The sequence below is a fragment of the Zingiber officinale genome, unplaced genomic scaffold (assembly GCF_018446385.1).
Source record: "Zingiber officinale cultivar Zhangliang unplaced genomic scaffold, Zo_v1.1 ctg66, whole genome shotgun sequence".
NCBI lineage: Eukaryota > Viridiplantae > Streptophyta > Magnoliopsida > Zingiberales > Zingiberaceae > Zingiber > Zingiber officinale.
In genome coordinates, this window is record NW_024589963.1 from 41,164 (window position 1) to 60,453 (window position 19,290).

General features: G+C 34.5%; 1 protein-coding gene across 2 annotated transcripts; it reads left to right on the plus strand.

Annotated features, from left to right (window-relative positions):
- Positions 1-402: 402 nt before the first annotated feature.
- Positions 403-16,941, plus strand: LOC122037590 (probable isoprenylcysteine alpha-carbonyl methylesterase ICMEL1). Of its 2 annotated transcripts, none has more exons than XM_042597120.1 (11): positions 403-792; positions 2,372-2,448; positions 2,676-2,745; positions 2,853-2,933; positions 3,052-3,126; positions 7,085-7,186; positions 7,769-7,909; positions 11,050-11,115; positions 11,222-11,365; positions 15,680-15,770; positions 16,673-16,941. In XM_042597120.1, the coding sequence occupies exons 1-11, from the start codon at positions 476-478 to the stop codon at positions 16,832-16,834; spliced, it is 1,326 nt and encodes a 441-aa protein (XP_042453054.1). In that variant the 5' UTR covers positions 403-475; the 3' UTR covers positions 16,835-16,941. The 2 variants fall into 2 exon arrangements, with proteins under 2 accessions (XP_042453054.1, XP_042453055.1); XM_042597121.1 differs by having other exon boundaries at positions 527-792; positions 2,663-2,745.
- The last annotated feature ends 2,349 nt before the right edge of the window (positions 16,942-19,290 follow it).

The following is a 19,290-nucleotide window of genomic DNA, read 5'->3' on the forward strand; positions in this document are numbered from 1 at the left end:
GGAGATAATTATCTTTTATAATTTTTTTCGCATTTGACTTTTATAAAAAGGGGTTAAATGTTATTTTTAAAATACATGGGGGCAAAATACTGCTTGATAGAAAATATAGAGGGTTAAAGATATTTTTTACTAAAAAATATCACTAATATTACATTTCAAAAATCAGCTTCACATATTTTTAAAAATTATTTTAAAAATATAATATTATAGTGATTGTTGATTTTTAAAATTTAATACGAAATTAATTTTAAGATAATGCATTGGATTCTATAGAAATTTTTTATTGACTGCCGGGATAAATCAGTAAATTCTTTTTGTTTATAGAGAACAAATACGTCCTTTAAAAATAAAATGTTGGAGTTAGGCGACTTTTGAAAATTTCATTCTCCGCCATTTGGTTAAACAGAATTCTTTTTGTTTATGGTGACCAACAGTCAAAATCCCTCGAGGAGCGACCCAGTCAGCGAAGTGGGTGATGCCGTCCGATTTGGAGCTTCCCCCGCGCTTGCCCTCGCCGTCTCCGGTCGGCGAGGCGGAGGAGAGGACCTCGTCCCCCTCCGCGTCATCCGCTGCTTCGGAGGACGCCAGGCCTATTCTACTACGAGCGACGCCGCAGGCTGGAGGGGGCGGCGGCGGCAGCAGCAGGAGGAGGAGAAACGCTAATGAATCCTCGCTCCGTCCCTTGCCCTCCCAAACTAGAAGAAGCCAATCGTTCGGGCGGGAGGTCAGCCACGCCGCTGCTGAGACTTACCTCCTCACACGCCTCGCAATCACCCTGCTCCGATATCTCGGGTTTCCCTCTCCTCGCCTTCTTTCTGCTTTATTTTCTTCTTAATTTGGTGCTTGTAAGTTTCAAATCGAACAGAATGAACTACAATTTCTCTGTTTAACCACCCATCTTAAAACTTGTTAGCTAGCTTCTAATACACTTTTCTGGGCCAGTTCCCATTTTCCAATTGAAATTAAGATGGCATACTGAAAAATTAATAATTAATGGAGTCTAGCATTGAAGTGTAGCCACTGGGGGATTTTTTTTTTTTTTTTTTATCACTGGAGTGATTTCCAGTTGAAAATCATTTAAAGGATTGGGCATCCAAAATCAAAATCAAAACAAAACCCCAAACCAGACCAAATTTAACCAAGACAAAAATCCCATTATTGGTTTATTAGTTCAGTTTAGTTTTGAAAATTAGAAAATTTTTCATGTTTGCTTTGGAACAATGGTAATAGATAAAACCAAACAAATATATTTATGTATACAGGCATGTATTCAATTTAAGCATATATTTTGATATATTTGCAAGTATGAGAAAATTAATCTGTTATTTAATTTGTTTCTGGTTAAAAAAAAAAATTAAAAGCTGTATGTATTTTTATTTGTGGTTTAAACTGAACCAAACTAATAGATATGGTTTAGTTTGGAAGCTTATTGCTGTTTGAAAATACTCAACTTTATTAGTTAAGGTTGGTTTAAGAATTCTCTAGTAATAGATATATCGAACTGTGTAACTCTATTAAGGGCCCTTAATTTGTAGTTGTGATGTGATTGACGATGAGAGGAGACGATATTCATGACTCACTCTTATGGTTCAACACAGGAAGACAAACATGAGTGATTGGACTTGCTATAAGATTTGAGCTGATTGCTGAAGTGATTGTTTATTGCTGCATTGCGATTATCGACAACACAATTTTAGCTCACATGCTTGTGTAACAACTAGATAACAATAATTATCACGTGCTCAAAATCTTTATGGCCTAGCTTGACAAAGAAAGATTAACAATTCTGAAATATGAAAATAAGATGTAGGAGGAGAGAACCAGGGAAAAAAATTCCGAGGCAGAAAGTAAGCAGACTTGCTAATGTTTTTTTTTTCTTTAGGCTTTACATATTTTCCTACTTTCATCAATAATAGGAGGTTGATAAGCTGTAGCTTTAAGATGATGCCAATTCATTTATGTAATGGTATCACAACCTTGGCATGATGTCTACCGTGAAGAGTCTATTACATAATGTAATCAAACATAATAATTATACAATAATGATTATATGGTTAGTAACATTCTCAAAAGTATTTATGGTTGCAATTGATACTACTTAACACTCACCCTTGAGTACAATTGACAAGGAAAAAGTAGCAGCTATTAGTCCAGTCCTAGTTAGCCATTAATTCTTACAATTTATAAAGTTTTTATATACCAGGAAAGTTCATTATAAATCCCAAAGGCTGACTCATAACATTTATGTGGTCCTTATAATGTATGAAATTTGAAATATTTATTTCTATCATAACTTCTGTCTCTATGAACTGAAAAGTTGCCCTTTTGGCAATAGCACCCTCAATGTATTAACTGTTCAATCCTATTTCAGATTGGGATATAGGTGGATCACAAAGTTTCTTGCCCTGGTTTGTTATGCAACTCTTCTTATGCCTGGTTTTGTCCAAGGTAAGTACTTAAACTCATAGCTGCTGAGTCTTTTAATGGCACAAAAACTTATAGCTTGGAGTGTTTCCATTCCATTTCTCTTGTAGAGTATAGCTAGTGCCTATGTTTGTGCTAATTTTTTGTGTACAAACATTCCAGTTGATGACAGCTCTAGGTTTATCAATACTTTTGTATTTAAACAAAGTTGTAACATCTGCAACTAAAACTTTACCAGTTTCTTGTTATAGTTGGATACTTTTATTTCTTCTCAAGTCAGGTTCGAAGAAGTATCGTTTATGGAGATCGGCCAAGAAACAGGTATGTTATCCTTGTTGACATTATTGCCGTTTGCTCGTCTCATGCTCCGTTGAGTTAGCCATGCCTATGCTAATTCTTTTGGTCTTGACATGAATGAAATTATGCAGACTCGATCTGTATTTGCCCCTTAATGTTGATTCTTTGAGACCAGTTGTGGTATTCATAACAGGAGGAGCATGGATTATTGGGTAAGGACATATATAGTAAATAGGAATAGGTGACAAAGTAGCTTCTCCTTTTGTTGATCATTGTTCTTGAGAAGAGGTATGTATTCACTCCTTTGATTCTTGACAATTTATGGTGCAGCTATAAAGCTTGGGGTTCACTTCTTGGACGGAGATTAGCAGAAAAAGGCATCATAGTGGCATGCTTAGATTACAGGTATTGTGTTCAACACTTCCATACCGAAGAACCAAATATCATTTCTCTTTTCATTCATTTACTGGACATGTTTAATACATCATATATTTTACATAGGGGTGTTGATGCTGATTTTGTCTGCTCCTAGCTATTTTCACCCTTACATAAAGTATGTAGATGCTCTGATGTAACATCAAGAAAAACTGACAAAACTCACAATGAACTGAATTTCTTTTAAACTGAAAGATAATTTAAGAAGAGAGATTGGGATCCTTTTATAAACCACATAATAACCGTACTAATCTATTCTCCTAAAATAGGATCTAAGTTTATTTATTGTAACATTCAGAAACATAGTAATAAGTTTTATGAAGCTAACTGTTTTAAAAGTTAAAAACTACTGTTGACTGTCTATAGTTGAGCATAGGTGTCGAGTGGTCGGCCAAGGGGTGCCTTTGAAGGAGAATTTAAATTTGGTGAATCTCATTTAAGGTTTAAAATCTCAAATTGTGTGGGAGTTTGGGTTTTTGATTGAAATTATATTGTTTCGATATCATGCCGATGTTTCACAATGTCCCGATGTACGACACTTAGCATATCATGTCTCATTGAGGATAAATGACAAGGAGATTGTGTTGCTAGTTCTATTCCGCATCATGGTGTGAGAGAAGAATGAAAAATCACGGTCACGCCGACTGACAAGACTCAAGATTTTAATCCATTCCCCAAGGTCAACTATGTGGGAGCCACACTCAACTTGGTTTTAAGGTCAGAAGCAGTGATTTCAACAGAATTAACAGCTTCATTCTATAGAATGGTGAAATTTACACAGGAAGAGGTAGATCAGAGTTTGCAGGTGAATTTGGATCAACTGGAGTCAATTCAAGATCACACTTGGGTGTATAACATAATGTAGGCAAATTGTGATGAGAATTTATAATTGAGGAGTTTGGAAAAGAGAATTGTAGGTTCACACTGAATAATGTATACGTTTCTTTGTGTTAACTAAGGCTCTGACATATAAATTTGAACATTGCAGGTCAGAGATTTGGTGCTGACAAGGCTAGATTTAAATCAGCCAACAGAATAGGGGAAGTTGGTGCTCAACTGGGAGGGTCATATTGCGTGAGAGTGAAAGTTTGGTCTGGAACTTTCAAGTTGGAGATAATGGAAGAAAAGGATATTCCAAGGAGCTGGAATCTTGCCAACTTGATCAAGTTCTACATCTAGGGTCAATTGAGCTTTAGGCCACAAGTTTGAACTTTGTTCCTGAAAAGGTTTTCTTTTCTAAATTCCTCAGTGTAAACTTGAGAAAGGCTTACAAAATATAGATTTTATATGGTAAAGAAATATAATCAAATTTAGCACTTAAATAGGTTGATCCTTGATTGCTTCTTTTTTGATTAAAGGTGTTCCTTGCCTAGTAGGAGTAGGGACTAAATTGACTGATAAACAATTTTTAAGTTAACTGTTTAATCTACCAAACCATGATAGAATTCGGCCACAGAATTATAAGTATTTCACTTCAAATGTCACAGAATCATTCTCTATGCAACATATTTTGGGTCATATATTACCTCAGTTATACAACTTAACAAACTAAAAGATCACATATTCATTAGGGCTTCCAACTTCCAACCTCCTTAGCCTAGTACATCTCTCGAATCACCGCCATTCACTAATTGAATTTTGATAAGAGAATGAGGGAATGAATGTTGAAGATGATATAGATTACTCAGCTGATATAGATACTGTTTGCGACAATATAATACTGATGAGAAAGCAGAAGTAAGAAGAACACAAGGAAGATGAGTGGGAAGATGGAATAGGAGATTTGGAAAATGTTAGCCTGCATGTGAGAGGGTGGAGAAGGTTTCAACAATCACAGGGAGAGAAGGTTCTGTTTAAGAGGAGAAATGACTATGGGATAGTTGCCCCCAATTTTCTAACCCAAGCTTAAGGAAAATATTGCAGATTTGGTCGGGGTCCCAGAATTTGGGAGAAATTAAACTAGTGAAAAAAATCCTTGTTATTCTCGAGATTATGAGGTGCCCTTTGATAATCTTAAAATAATGGGGATACCTTTGATCTTAATCAATATTAAGCTCATTGACATGATTTTTGCCCATTTCTATTTATTGTAGGGTAAATTGCTAAAATATAGCTTGAACTTTGAAGCCTATAACAAGTATGATCACACCAAAAATTGTAACAAGTACATAAAAGTAAATCGTGACAGTGATAGTCACTTGTAGACTAATTGTTCAAACAACTATGTTGATCAACACATGACATGTTTGTGTGAGTCTGTTTCACATCAAACGTCATGTAAGACTATTTATTCATTTCTAAGTTTTTTTTTCTAAATTCCAGAATTTAAATAGATATGCCACTTCTAGATGTTAAATTGTAATCCTACATGATGTGGTCTCATGAAAGTAGCACGTACAAAATTATGATTGTTTGGGCAAGAAGGTATCATCATCATTGGGTTGACAACATTGATCTTGCCCCTCCATTCAACTATATGAAAACTACATCATTAGTAATATTCAAATCTGATGGTGTCCTTTTCGTTTGCTCAGGGTCCTCCTCTCCAGAAATGTCATGTGATGCTGCGATTGTCTCCCATTCAGTCCAAGTCCGGTGGTTGGCCGGCTTTACCGGCGCGGTTACTCCAACGTTCAAGTTAGTTCTAGATTTAGGAATAGAACTTGTAGACACGAGAAAGAAGAAGGAATGAAAGTGTTAGAGAATTAGGGTCTAGTGGAGAAGAGTCACCTCTGCACACGAGAAGAAAACTATCTTTTTCTCACTTACCTCCGTCCATCTTTATATAGCCCTCTCGAAGGGAATCTCCATATAGTACATTGTCGGGCTGTTGAGGGGCTAAGGGCAACAACCGTTAGCTCGTACACTGATATTGTACGGCTTTTTGCAGGTAGATTGTTGAGCTGTTTGGAGTTGTCAGATGTTGAGACTGTGTATGAGTTTCCGAGTCTTGTAGCACCGTCGGAACTGTAGCATCTCAGGTACTGTAGCATCCTATGAACTGTAGTAACCTGGCTATTGTAACTCTTCGGTTACTACAGCTCCATGCTGGTTACTGCAACATTCGGAGAACTGTATTTCCCTGAGTAAGTTACTGCAGCATCCTGAGAAGTGTAGTTTCTCAACTACTGTAGCTGTCTAGTTAGTGTAGCATAATGAGAACCGTAGTGGCGTAGTTTCCTGAGCACTGTAGCTTTCTGGTTACCCTAGCATCCAGAACACTGTAGCTTTCTAGTTAACTGTAGTTTCTGCAGCTTTCTGGTATTGTAGCATCCTGGAAATTGTGGTTTCCTGAGCATTGTAGCTTTTTGGTTATGTTGCTCGGGAAAGATGACCAGCGGGTTGGGTTGCTCGGGAAACGACTCGGGGTGCTCGGGAATAACTCCAGATACCATCAAAATCCATTAATTTTTTTTTATTATGTCAGAGTTTTCTTTAGTCCCTCCCCTTACACCTTAAATTCTAAATAATTTAACTTGTCTAGCTATATAATCCATTGGCCTTCTTTGAACCATCTTAGCCTATTTTCTTTTATATTACCAGTATTGGAGCTAAACCAAATTGCTGCTGACTAGATTTCTTTTAATTTTACAATGGCCATAATTGTTACAATTTTAAAATTTGGTATATATGTTTTATTGAGATTCTTGATTTTGACCATATTAACAACAAATTTCAAAGCTTGGGTCCTTTTTGCAATTGACCCTCTATTCTGTTTGCACGCATCAGGAAGATTGACTTGTTTTACCACCTGATGCACCCTACAAGGGCTGTACTTGTCTGAGTTTAGATCAGTATTGTTATAAATGCTAGATTTCATATAAGAGATTACATAGTCATTTTCACATGTTCATTGAAGACAAAATCCTTTTTTTTTTTTTTTTTTTTTTTGAAATGTTTGATATGATGCTATCACATCTGTCTACAGAAATTTTCCTCAAGGGACCATCAGCGATATGGTGGAGGATGTCTCCGAAGGCATCTCGTTTGTGTGCAAAAATGCTGAGTGTTATGGTTGTGATCCAAATAGGTAAAATGGTCTTTTTCTTATAACAATTTGTAAATGTTTAATATCTATGCAATAAAATTAGAATATCCTTTTGAATGAGGACTTGATCCGAAGTCTAGGGAAGAATGAAATACATTAAATATTTATACATGTTGAACTTTTGTAGGCAACCTCTTCAAGGTAATCTACCACAAACACTTTTCTGTAATGGTTTGCCACTGTTGAAATACAAATGTGAAAGGATCTCCTGTCTTTATATTTGAAATAGATAACTTGAAATTTATATTACTACATGTTTAATCATAGGAGGGACTAAAATATTTGTCATTTATTTTTTGGTTAAAGAGGAACAGACAGAGTCTAAGCGGTCTAACTTAAGTGCAATGCACACAAGGACATAGATACCATGTGTATTGAAGATATCAATGGGCCTATAGTTTTGTTTAATTTGTTACTTATGGTCTAACCAAGAAAGGCTTGAATGATTAACTGCTAAGTCTACACTAATTTGTCAGTTTCTATATTATTTTTGTATCCCTCCTTTACCAATTTGTAATAGTTTTATATTATTTTTGTAATATTTTACTCATTTTTTACTTGTAGGATTTATTTGATGGGACAATCAGCTGGTGCACATATTGCTGCTTGTACTATTCTGAACCAGACAATAAAAGAAAGTGGAGAAAAAGAGAGCATTACATGGTCCATCTCACAAATAAAAGCATACTTTGGAATATCTGGCGGGCAAGTTTTCTCTTGTTTATACATTGACATTGCTACCTCAAATATGTCTTCTAGGCTTGCAACAATAGCTACTATTGGTATTTTGCTTTGCTTTTTAGCTTTAAGCATGCATAGTTTAGGTTGTCTTGATTTTATGTTTATGTCAATTCATAGTGTTTAAGATGGATATTTTGTTCATAGATTGTGGCCTATTTAGTTGATGTACCTTTGATCGTCTGAATGGTAATTATACAACACAAATATAGAACAAAGAATAGCTATTTATTTCCTTTGTTTTCACAGGTCAACTGGCCTACACTGAATGATATCAAGTTTGCTAGGAATAGACTCTACTTAAAATATAGAAGTTAACCTTCAGAACTAAAACCATGAGAGACTAAATTGGTTTGCTAGATGTCAAATAGTCCAAATTGCAGATCAACACAAATGAGGCAATAGACAATTGCTATGCAAAGGTGCTAGCTGTCCAACAGAATCCTAGCAGAATGATTCAATATCTTACATGCCACCCACAAATCTGACATCAGTCATGGTTAGCTCGCGAAGAAATTCTATAGCTAAGCCTCTTCTTATTTTGCTCAAGTTTTGGCTTGGGCATAGGAGAGAGGACACCCATATTGAGGCATTCGCCTTCTATTTTTTTTCTTTGTTATTTGTAGATTTTATCTTTTGGATGAGTTTGTTAATGTTTTGAAGGGTATCCTTGGCATAACGGTAAAGTTGCTGTCATGTGACCACTAGTTTGAGTTACGTAAGCAATCTCTTGCAATGCAGAATAAGGTTATGTATAATAGACCTTTCCCCAGACCCCGCATTGGTGACAACATCATGCACTGAGCTACTCTTAATGGGTTTGTTAATGTTTTGGGGAAAGTGCCCATAAATGTGATCTTGGACTCATTCAAACACTAGGACTACCTTTGGTATCTAAATTTTTTATTTTTTATATCTTTGTTCTTAGTTTGTGAAAAATAGTTTGAGAAAAATTTCAAAATTGGTATGTTGAAATTGAAAATAAAAAAATTAAAATTGTTAGATGATTCAAATTTATTCTTTATCTGGTTTAACTAACTTACTAAATGTATATTTTATATTTATTATAATTACAATTAAATTTATCAATAATATGGAATAATGTTTTGATTACTATACAAATCTATTTAGAGAAAGTTAACTGAATTATCCATAAATTATAGAATATACAAAAACAAGTGTAGCCAGAACAAGACAAAAGGAAAATAAAACTTATTAAATTCAACTATTCACATTAACTCCCATGTGGCTGTAAATTAAGTACATTCTTATCATACTAGATCATTGGGTTGTCTGCTAGGATGACCAATCTTAAACTATGGTAAGGTATGCATGTTGTCTTCTCGTTGTTACCTTCAAGGTATCATAGGCCCTCAATACATGGTAATTCTGGATGAAATTCACTATGTTGCTTCCCTTCCACTTGAGTTGTCTACTTTCAAATAAATATGACTAGTAAATAAATTGCCAATAATGTTGACATTTTAAACATGTTAAAGAGAAATATATAACAATCATCTCAATGAGCTAACTATATATAATAATTCTAATAAACTCAAATTTTACTATAATTTAAACAAATTTTGCTTATAATGTATACTTAATAATAACTATGTTATCTACTAAGTTATTATATCAATACTCAATATCTATTAATATCAGATATGATTAGTATTTACCATATATATATTGATAAATTTTCAATTAACTTAAAATAAATTTAACTAAATATGTTATTAGTCTATTGTTTTATATAAAATATAATCTAACTGATATTTTATTAAAGATATAATTTAACTGAATGTTTAGCTATAAGTACTAATTTAAGTTATTAATGCTAATTTTAATTAATATAAGTTTATAATAAAATAGCCTGGTTATAACTTAGGGTCTCACGCTCTGTAAGGGGGAGGGGGTGCACTGATATTGAAGAACCAGTGCACTTGTATTGAAGAGCATGTGCATCAAACATGAAAGTAATGAGGCACCGGATATTGAAACGAAAGCGGTGCAACAGGTTCTAAAAAATGGGCGCATCTCTAAAGTGGTGACCTGTTATTATGAAACGGGTGCTCCTGGTATTTGAAAATGGATGCATTTGGTATTTAAGAATAGGTGCACCTAAACACCATTCATGGAGAGTTCCGTGCAGGGAGTTACTCCTAAGTTTTGTTCCTTGTTATCCTCACACTTGCACGCCTTAGTCTTATCCCCAGTCCATGTTGACGTGCTTCATCTGGGAACACCAACAACAGAAAGAAAACTCTTGCCGAAGCATTTCCATCTTTGCCTCCTCTAGCATCCCCAGGTTGTGCTCCCCTCTTCCTTCTTGTTCACTTCAAGAGTCAAAGCTTTCCTACAAACCCTTCTCTGCTTTTCCTCCCTCATATTGGGCTAGTATGGCACGAAATAGAGTTGGTATCGTCGGTACCATCATGGTTTCAGTTATTGCATGTCATCTCTTCATGCCAACAAGTTTTGGTTTCGGTGGGGGGGCAGAACAATAAGTTCGTCCATGCTGATTGAACCGACTCTTCATTTCAACCATGACTGTAAGTCTACTACAAATGTAAACTTTCCTGTTTCAGAGATTTGATGTAGCGAAAAATATCATGCAAATACATGATCTTGCTGCCCTCTTTGTAAACATGCTTTTTGTCTTACAAAAGCCATTTAACACATGCCTTTGAAACTGCATCATTAGAAAGGCTATGATAATGAAGCATTTTGAGGACCAGAACCGACTCTGTAATCACTCATTCTGGAAATTAAACTTTCCAGAATGTGATTACTGATGAGAGAGCATAGGTTGTGATATCCCTTTCCAACTGTTAACCAGAATGCGCTTTTTGTCTAGTTTAAGCTTTTGGAATAAATGACCACCCAATCAAATTTAGTATGGCACAGGTAGAGTTCTTATGAAACAATATTTCTCAAATTAAGTTTATTCCTTATCCAGTTCATCCAGCATACGTGAGGGAAAACACATATTTAAATTAGACCTTGTCTTAACAGCTTAAATTTCTTAAGTAAATGCTCACTAAATTAAACTTGATAGCACTCAGCTCATACTTTTGCAGGACATTCTAAAAGATTTCCATTGGCAGGTACAATATGCTCGAATTGGTGGATCATTTCCATAGGCGTGGTCTGTACCGGTCTCTATTCTTAAGGTATCAAGTGGCTTGCCCATTCTGTCATTGTTCTTGTAAAATTTCGTACTCTGGATTCTTCATTGGTGAGAGTGATACATATCCTTTTTAAAATTCTCCGTTTCAGCATAATGGAAGGCGAGCAATCCTTGTGGCAATTTTCTCCTGAGATTTTAGTCCAGGATCCTAGCATTAAACATGTTGTAGCTTTGATGCCTCCAATCATCCTGTTTCATGGAACAAGTGATAAGTCTATACCATCAAATTCCAGGTTGGTTTAAATGAATTACTAGGATAAGAATCTATGCCTTTTATGATGTTACACTTGGGTTGAAATATTGATTAGGAGAAAACCACAGTTGTTATACCAGATCTTGCTTTGATTGTCTTAAGGGTAACAACTTACATTTCTTTCCCTATAGTTTTAGGGGAATGATTAAATTCTTTTGTTAGTTTCCTACATTTTAACACCCTAAATTGATCCTTACCTTCGTTAGGAACCAAATTCACTGAGCACGTGATAACCTGATCGACAATTCATTGTGTCAACGATTAGATTATATGAAAAAAATGCTAGACAATGCATGTTGCTTATCCAAATCTTCACTTAACCAAGATAAAGCATAAAGAAATAACGATGAAGGATTTATTTATTAAAAAAAATATAAAATTGTCTTCGAGTACATATGTAGCAAGTATTAAAAACATTAAGCAGAATATAACCATAGCTATTATATATGATCTTGTTCTGATTTTGTCTAAACTATGGGTTTTAGGGGAATGCTTAAAGAATATTTTTGTTGGCTTCCTACTTTTTTCATGCCCCAAATCAATCTTTGGTCACAAATTGAATTCACTTAGCACATGATCTTTTGCATGAAAATAAGGAACAGGGTAATAATATATCGTAAATCACATAATAATAATCATAATTATATCACTTCCATAAATATATTCATAGATTTGTTAATGTCACATTATATTTTGTTATTTTAGATTGAGCATGAGATCTGTAGTTTTCTCTTGTACTCGAACACTACAGGGTGGTACACTGAGTTCATGCAAGCATGAGTAACAACTTTTTTGATAGTCCAAAAATGTAGGCTCATGGCAACCAGTCCTGGTGTGCTATTGGCATAATGCTTACGTGCTAACCTGAGGTCCATAGCAATCATCACATGAAGTTCTACCATATGAGTGTTATAAACAAATTCACTCTACACTAGAGTTATTATATTTGTTGTTAATTCAACATCAATAACACTTATGGTTATGTTTCTCATGGTGTGGAAGTTATCTACTCATACGATAAACAAGATAAACATGACACCTAAATAGATGGTCTAACAATGACCAGAAGCATAATTCACACTTAATAGAAACATTCAATATTATCAAGGATACCCACGGGATGCCTAGTTGGCTAAAAGGTGATGGATTTATTACAATGAGGCAAGGGATCAATTCCCGGTGGATGCATGCCCTCGGACAAAACAACTCATCCCACCTAGACCTGACCTTAAGCCGGACGTAAATGAGACCCGACTTGGACCTAGTACCTGTATTCGGGTCAACGGCTGATTACCCGTTGACTCGGTTAACAGACATGAATTGTAACTGGCTCGCTTGGTAGCTGGGCCGGCTACGGTTCAATAGCTGAATTAACTGGAACCACTGGTTATTAGTTGTTTTTTTTTTTTTTAATGAAAATTTGTTAAAAATATGGTGTTTGCCTGGATTTGAACCCATCTCCTAGTTGAGGACCAAGAATACTTACCAATTAGAGTACAACAAATTAATATTCAAGAGTGATAGTTAATTATTTAATAATTAATCACTAATTTTCTTTCGATACCTAGAAAGATATTTCTTTTAAGTGCGATTTAAAAGTGTAAAGCAATTCTGAATGTTAGATTGATGTTTCTGACCATTAACGGGAAGGGGGAGGATTTTTTTTAACGATTTAGATTATTTGATAGTTTTTTGATCAATAATTACGATTTAGTTCTTATACCCTAAGGGGTATACGTACTCACAACTTAAATAAGTGGAAGTTTTTTTAACCATTTTAATTTTTTTAATATAATAATCTTGAATCGTGGCAAACCATAGTGAACTGTGCATGAACAGTGAACCGGCGGTTCCCAACCATAAATCGTAACCGTCTTGGACAGTTAAGGTTAAGGGTCAACCCTAAGAACCGTTGAACTGGCAGCGGTTCCGAACCGCCTATCCATCAGTTCAGAACTGGAGTCGGGTGTACTCTCATCGCCTAGCCAATTTGGCAATCAGCTGTAAGCTGACCTCATGATTTACCTCCCTTCACATAACCTGGGAACAGACTGTGAGGAGCACTTGGGGTGCGCGTAATCATCTTTTGTTACAAAAGGGTATCATAATCACCTTTTGCTATCAAAGGATGCACATTCTGACATCTCAATGCATGCATGAAGAATAAGCAAATAAATTCGGACTTTCATCTCAAATGAAATGGAAGACCTTGGACTCCTCTTTTAATATGCCTTCTCTACTAAGGTAGCTGCTTTTTTGTATAATTATTTCCACCCAAAACAGGCCAACTTTAAAAAGATCTAAAAACACTGAGGAAAGTCTTACAAAACTCCACTGATGCTTCCCAAGTTCCTTGCGAGGATCCTCTCACTTCACCCAAGTTTGTGATACCCAATTCACAACCATTATCTTCTTAAATATATTTGTATAAAATATAATTTTTGGGTCCAAGTATAATAACAACAACAACAACAACAACCAAGCCTTTTCCCACTAGGTGGGGTTGGCTGTATGAATCCTTTTACGCCATTGAGCCCTATCTCCTATTATATTATCATCTATATTTAAATAAATTTTATCTTGTTTGATTGTTGCTAACCAAGTCTTTTTTGGTCGTCCTCTTCCTCGTTTGATATGCATGTTTATCATGGTTTCACATCGCCTAACTGGAGCATTTATTGGTCGTCTAAGTACATGTCCGTACCATCTTAAACGTGTCTCTCGGAGTTTGTCCTCAATAGATGCAACTCCGACTTTCTCTCTAATGCTCTCATTCCTTATTTTGTCCATCTTCGTATGTCCACACATCCACCTTAACATCCTCATCTCTGCAACTCTCATCTTATGCTCATGTGCTCGAGTTATAGCCCAACATTCAGCTCCATATAACATAGCAGGTCTAACTGCGGCTTTATAGAACTTACCTTTAAGTTTAAGAGGTACTTTACGGTCACATAAAACACCCGACGCTCCCCTCCATTTCATCCATCCTGCTTGTATTCTATGTAAGACATCTCTCTCAATCCCTCCATCATTTTGTAAAAATGATCCTAAATATTTAAATCTCTCGATTCCGGGCAACTCGTCCTCTCCTATCTTTTTTGGGTCCAAGTATAGGTGCTGAAATTAATACAACCACAATAAACATGAATGAAATTTTATGATGATAAAGGAAAATAAGACCGAGGGACAACACTTTCTTACAATTGATTCTACCATTCAACCTACTATAGTTGATGAGCATAACTGTAGAGAAGAACTGAAACAATCACAAGGAGAATGATCCCACCTATTCAACGCTATCAAACCTCGTAACTCGCAGCCACTAAGCATATCCAGGAGCACTTGTACCAAACCATAAACATTGAAAGGAGGAAATAAAAATGAGACTGAATCCAAAAAAGGAATAAGGTGTACAACAAAGCTTTTTTACTGGGAAATCAACAACTCTTAAACTTCATTGTCAGATTGTGATATGAGGTCATTTAATTGTTGTTGCCAAGAATCAAAAGAGGAGTAAGGAGGGAAGGGGATCTCACTAAATGAAGAAAGCAAGGTAATCCATGTTATTTGCCATGTTCGTACCTTTTGGTAAGTGTTATCCCCTATTTCTGGAAATCTTCACTGATAGTTGTTGGAGCCTTATTACCTGCCTTGCTAATAGAGAAGAGAAGGGGGAGAGAAGTTCGGAGGGAGCTCGTGGCTGCAGTAGGGGATAAATTGATATACACACTGAATCAATTTTTTAAAGTGTATAACCGTGTATTTCAATTTTCATTTTTTTATTCTTCTACTCAACTACTCTCAATAATTAGAAACATACAGTTGGAATTCGATTTTTGTTTTTTTGCTATTAGAATAAAATAGGGAAGGATATATTGCTTGTCACTATATGACGACAACAACAACCAAGTCTTATCCCATTATTTGTGGTCGGTTATATAGTTCCTCCTATGCTATTGGACTCTATCCCCTATTATATCATCATCTATATTTGAATAAATTTTATTCTGTTTTATTGTTGCTAATCAAGTCTTCTTTGGTCTTCCTCTTTCTTATTTAATGTATATATTTGTCATATTGCTTGCCACTATGAAGTTCTAAAATTTGATATTGATTTTTACTTAATATGAATCAATCCTTTAAATGTGTAAATGCAGTCATTGTATCTTCTACGAACACATATTCCAAAAGTTATATGGTCTTGTTTTATTTTTGAGAGACAGTCAACAATTCCATTTAGATTCCAAAAGTTCTGTTACTGAATATGAATCTTTTTAACCGTTGTATATAGTGAAAAATTTGTCCACACACTTAAAGATGTGGGAGCTAAAGCCAACTTTGTCATGTACGATGGAAAAACTCACACAGATCTGTTTCTTCAGGTAAAACAGCTTGTTGTCTCAATATGTTTGACATGGTAAAACTACAATTTGATGTTTCTTTGATGAAATCTAGTCTTTGTAAGTTTCACTAGGTCCATTTTTATAATTTTGTACTTTTCAGCTCTTCTTAGAAAATAGTCTTTAATTGTCGCCTGAATAGTTTTCTGGTTATGCCATGTATTGGAGAATGGATAATGCAAATTAGGAATTTGGTTTTCAGAAGCTATAGAATTCTAAGTGTTTATTTTGGTATGATCTCTGTTTTTGGTGAATAAGTTTTTAAAGAAAATCTCCAAATTGGTAATTATATTATTTAGGAATGTAGTTGAAAAGTTTATTTTAATTTGATTTGTTTTCGAGTATGGTACATTGTTTCCTCTAACAGCAAAGAAAAAACATTGCCCCGCATCAGATGATTGACAGATCAGGCTCTACATTAAAGGATAAGGGTTTGGGAGGTCCTTTTTATCCATCTTTGATCGAACAAATATATTAATTACCCTGGCAAATGACTCCAGAAGCCATGATTTCTACTTGTATGTTCTCATGTATGTGCCTGATGGCTGACTGACCAAAAGGACATTCAATGCTTGTTATAGCTAATTTATTCTGACTACCTAATCCCAGAAAAAAAAAGTTATTCTTACTACACATCGCTTTTTAATGTTAGTCTTGCTTTAGATAATAGCTCCGATGCTTTCTATTTATATTTGTCACTTATAGAGTGATAATTGATTAGGGACAAAGAGTAAGTATTCTTTGAAAGCCATATCTTTGATGGTTAGGAAGAGTTGTCTTGATCATTGACTTTGAATGTGTTAAACTTCTAATATACAACAAATGTGTGTATTGGTTACTAGTTAAGATTTTGTTGCTCTAACACTTTATGAATTGGCTATTAGGATCCTCTTAGAGGTGGTAGGGATGAACTTCTGGAGGATATAATTAAAGCCATTTATGCTGGTGATGAAGTCGAATGTGCCAATCTTGCTCTAACACCATTGCCACGCCGCCTTGTTCCGGAATTCATGTTGAAGCTGGCTCATAAAATAAGTCCCTTCTAGGAATTTGTTTTCCAATTTTATATGGTAATCCCTAAACAACTAGTCACTGTCATTACCTTGAATTCTATTTTGATATAAAAAATATAATGGCAAATTAGGAAATAGTCCATCCTTGATTTTTTTATCGGAAGTCTTCTTTTGCCATTTCTTCTTTTTTATTTTCATATTTTATGGAGTAAGAATGTGGATAAGAAATAAATTGCATTCACCTCATTGTCTTACTGTGATTTTACTATTTTTTTTTTTAAAAAAAGCTTCAGAACCTTACTGTATCTGTGATCATCACCAAGTGCTGTGAATAAATTTGCCATTTTTGATGTAAAAGACCGGCAAGTTTTGCTAATTGTATATTCTCAGCATGAACTTCCCAATAATTTAGATTTCAATCTTTGAGAATCTATGCCGATATATGGTTTAGTTATCTCTTCCATTTTGTGGCAATTCATCTAGTTTATAGAGTGACTATACATAAAACTAAGTTATTTCTCATGACTAAAAAATTATCTTAATTTCTTTGTTTGCTTTTGGAAAAGAGTTGAATTTCATAGGTTGTAATGTGATTAACATTGTCTAACTAATCTGATTAAGAAAAGAAAACTGTCTACTTATTAAATTTTTTGTAGTTCAATTTTAATGTGAGTAATCTGGCTTTATTTATGAACAAGATGTGATTTTATACACAGTAGTTTGTAGAACTAGGTGTCTCCCCGCACTTGGTTATACAAGCTGAATCTGTAGGGCGGAGCAGGTTTTAATTCTTCTATCATAAACCCTAAGTTAGTTTGAACTATGTGATGATAATTTCCTATAAAATCATTAGTATAAAACAGTTATTTGTTTATAAAATTATCAAGTTATGATTTCTCTGCTATGTTATCTACTATCATGTTCTCTTCTCAAATTCTCAACTCAGAAACCATCATTCTCATAATTCTGATTCCTCTACAATATAATTCCTTCCATTGTTTACATTGGTGGATAATAATATATATATATTTTTAATGCAATTAAATGATTGATGGATCGTTCCTCTTCTATTCACTTCTCTTCATTCATTCACTCAAATAAATAAGTTTTTTTTGTTAATCTCTTCCCTCTTCCTTTCCCTTCCTCTTTCTTCCCTTTCAATCTTCTCCATTAAAGATCTCAAACTAACTCCTTAAGAATCAACAACCAAAGGCAGCACTTTTTAAAGAGGGCAAGTGCCCCACATAGTTTAGACTTAGCAAGCATTCAAACAGAAGCATGTGCTTGCTATCATTGTTTGAGTATTCCTTTGGCCAATTTGATAAATATATATGTAATCAAAATATTCTTGGTAGAAAATAAAAAGGGGTGTCTCATTTTTAAAAATTATCAAACAAACACCCTTCTTATAATTTGATATCTGAAATACCCTTTATACTCCACTCAAGAACAACTTTGATCAAAGATGCACCACTTTAGAGATACATTGTTTCAAGAGGCACAAACAATTTTGACAAATGGTATCACTTTGAAGCACAAAGGGGTATTCTGGATATCAAACTATGAGCGGAAGTGTTGTTTTGATAATTTTTTAAAAGAGGTATACCCTTTTAACGGTAGAAATAACTAGAGGTGTTTTTTTTTTTTCATACTTTGCAAATATTCTTCCTGTTTGGCATATATTCTTGCAGCTTATCAACTGATTTATATTACCTGTAACTTCTTTAATCAACTGATTGCCAAGATTTTTGAGGCATAACTAAATGTGCAAAAGTTGGTTGTCTATATTATACTTGTGATCTTCATTGCCCAAGGGATTTAAATAGTCAAACTACCAAGCTTTATTAGTCTATTGATAACCTTCACTAACTGCCAGTTATTCTAAGGCCTTATTTATAAGAAGAGAGGATAAAGAATCCAAAATGAAAAGTTAGAGGAACATCAAAAATCTCCGAGGATATCGTCAAGTGTTCTAAAATTCTCTTGAGAAAGTTTATATATATATATATATATATATATATATATATATATATATGAACAAAACAAAAGTACACAAATTGAACATTTATCTGAATTTAATGTTGGCTCTCAACTTAACACAATCTTTTTTCATTTGGGCTTGGGACCCATCATGGCGGATTTAAAAAATGGTACAAAATAAAACTTAAATTTGGGATTGGCGTGTCAAGGATCTCTAAGTAACTCAATGGGGTTTGAAATCAAATATAACTTTGAATTTCACCTTTGCCTATGAAACTAAAGGCCAAAGAGAAATAAAAAATGTGTACAAAATGTGAAGTGGCAGATGAAAAAAGACATGTATTTAAAGGTTGAGAAAACTATATAAATTTAAATTTCAACTTTAAGTTCTCATTTGAAATCTTTAGTTTATATAGTCCTCACGCATTCACACTTGATTTCAACTTTAAGTTGAAATCTTTGTTTATAGTTCTCATTTGAAATCTTTGTTTGAGATCTTATTTCCATTT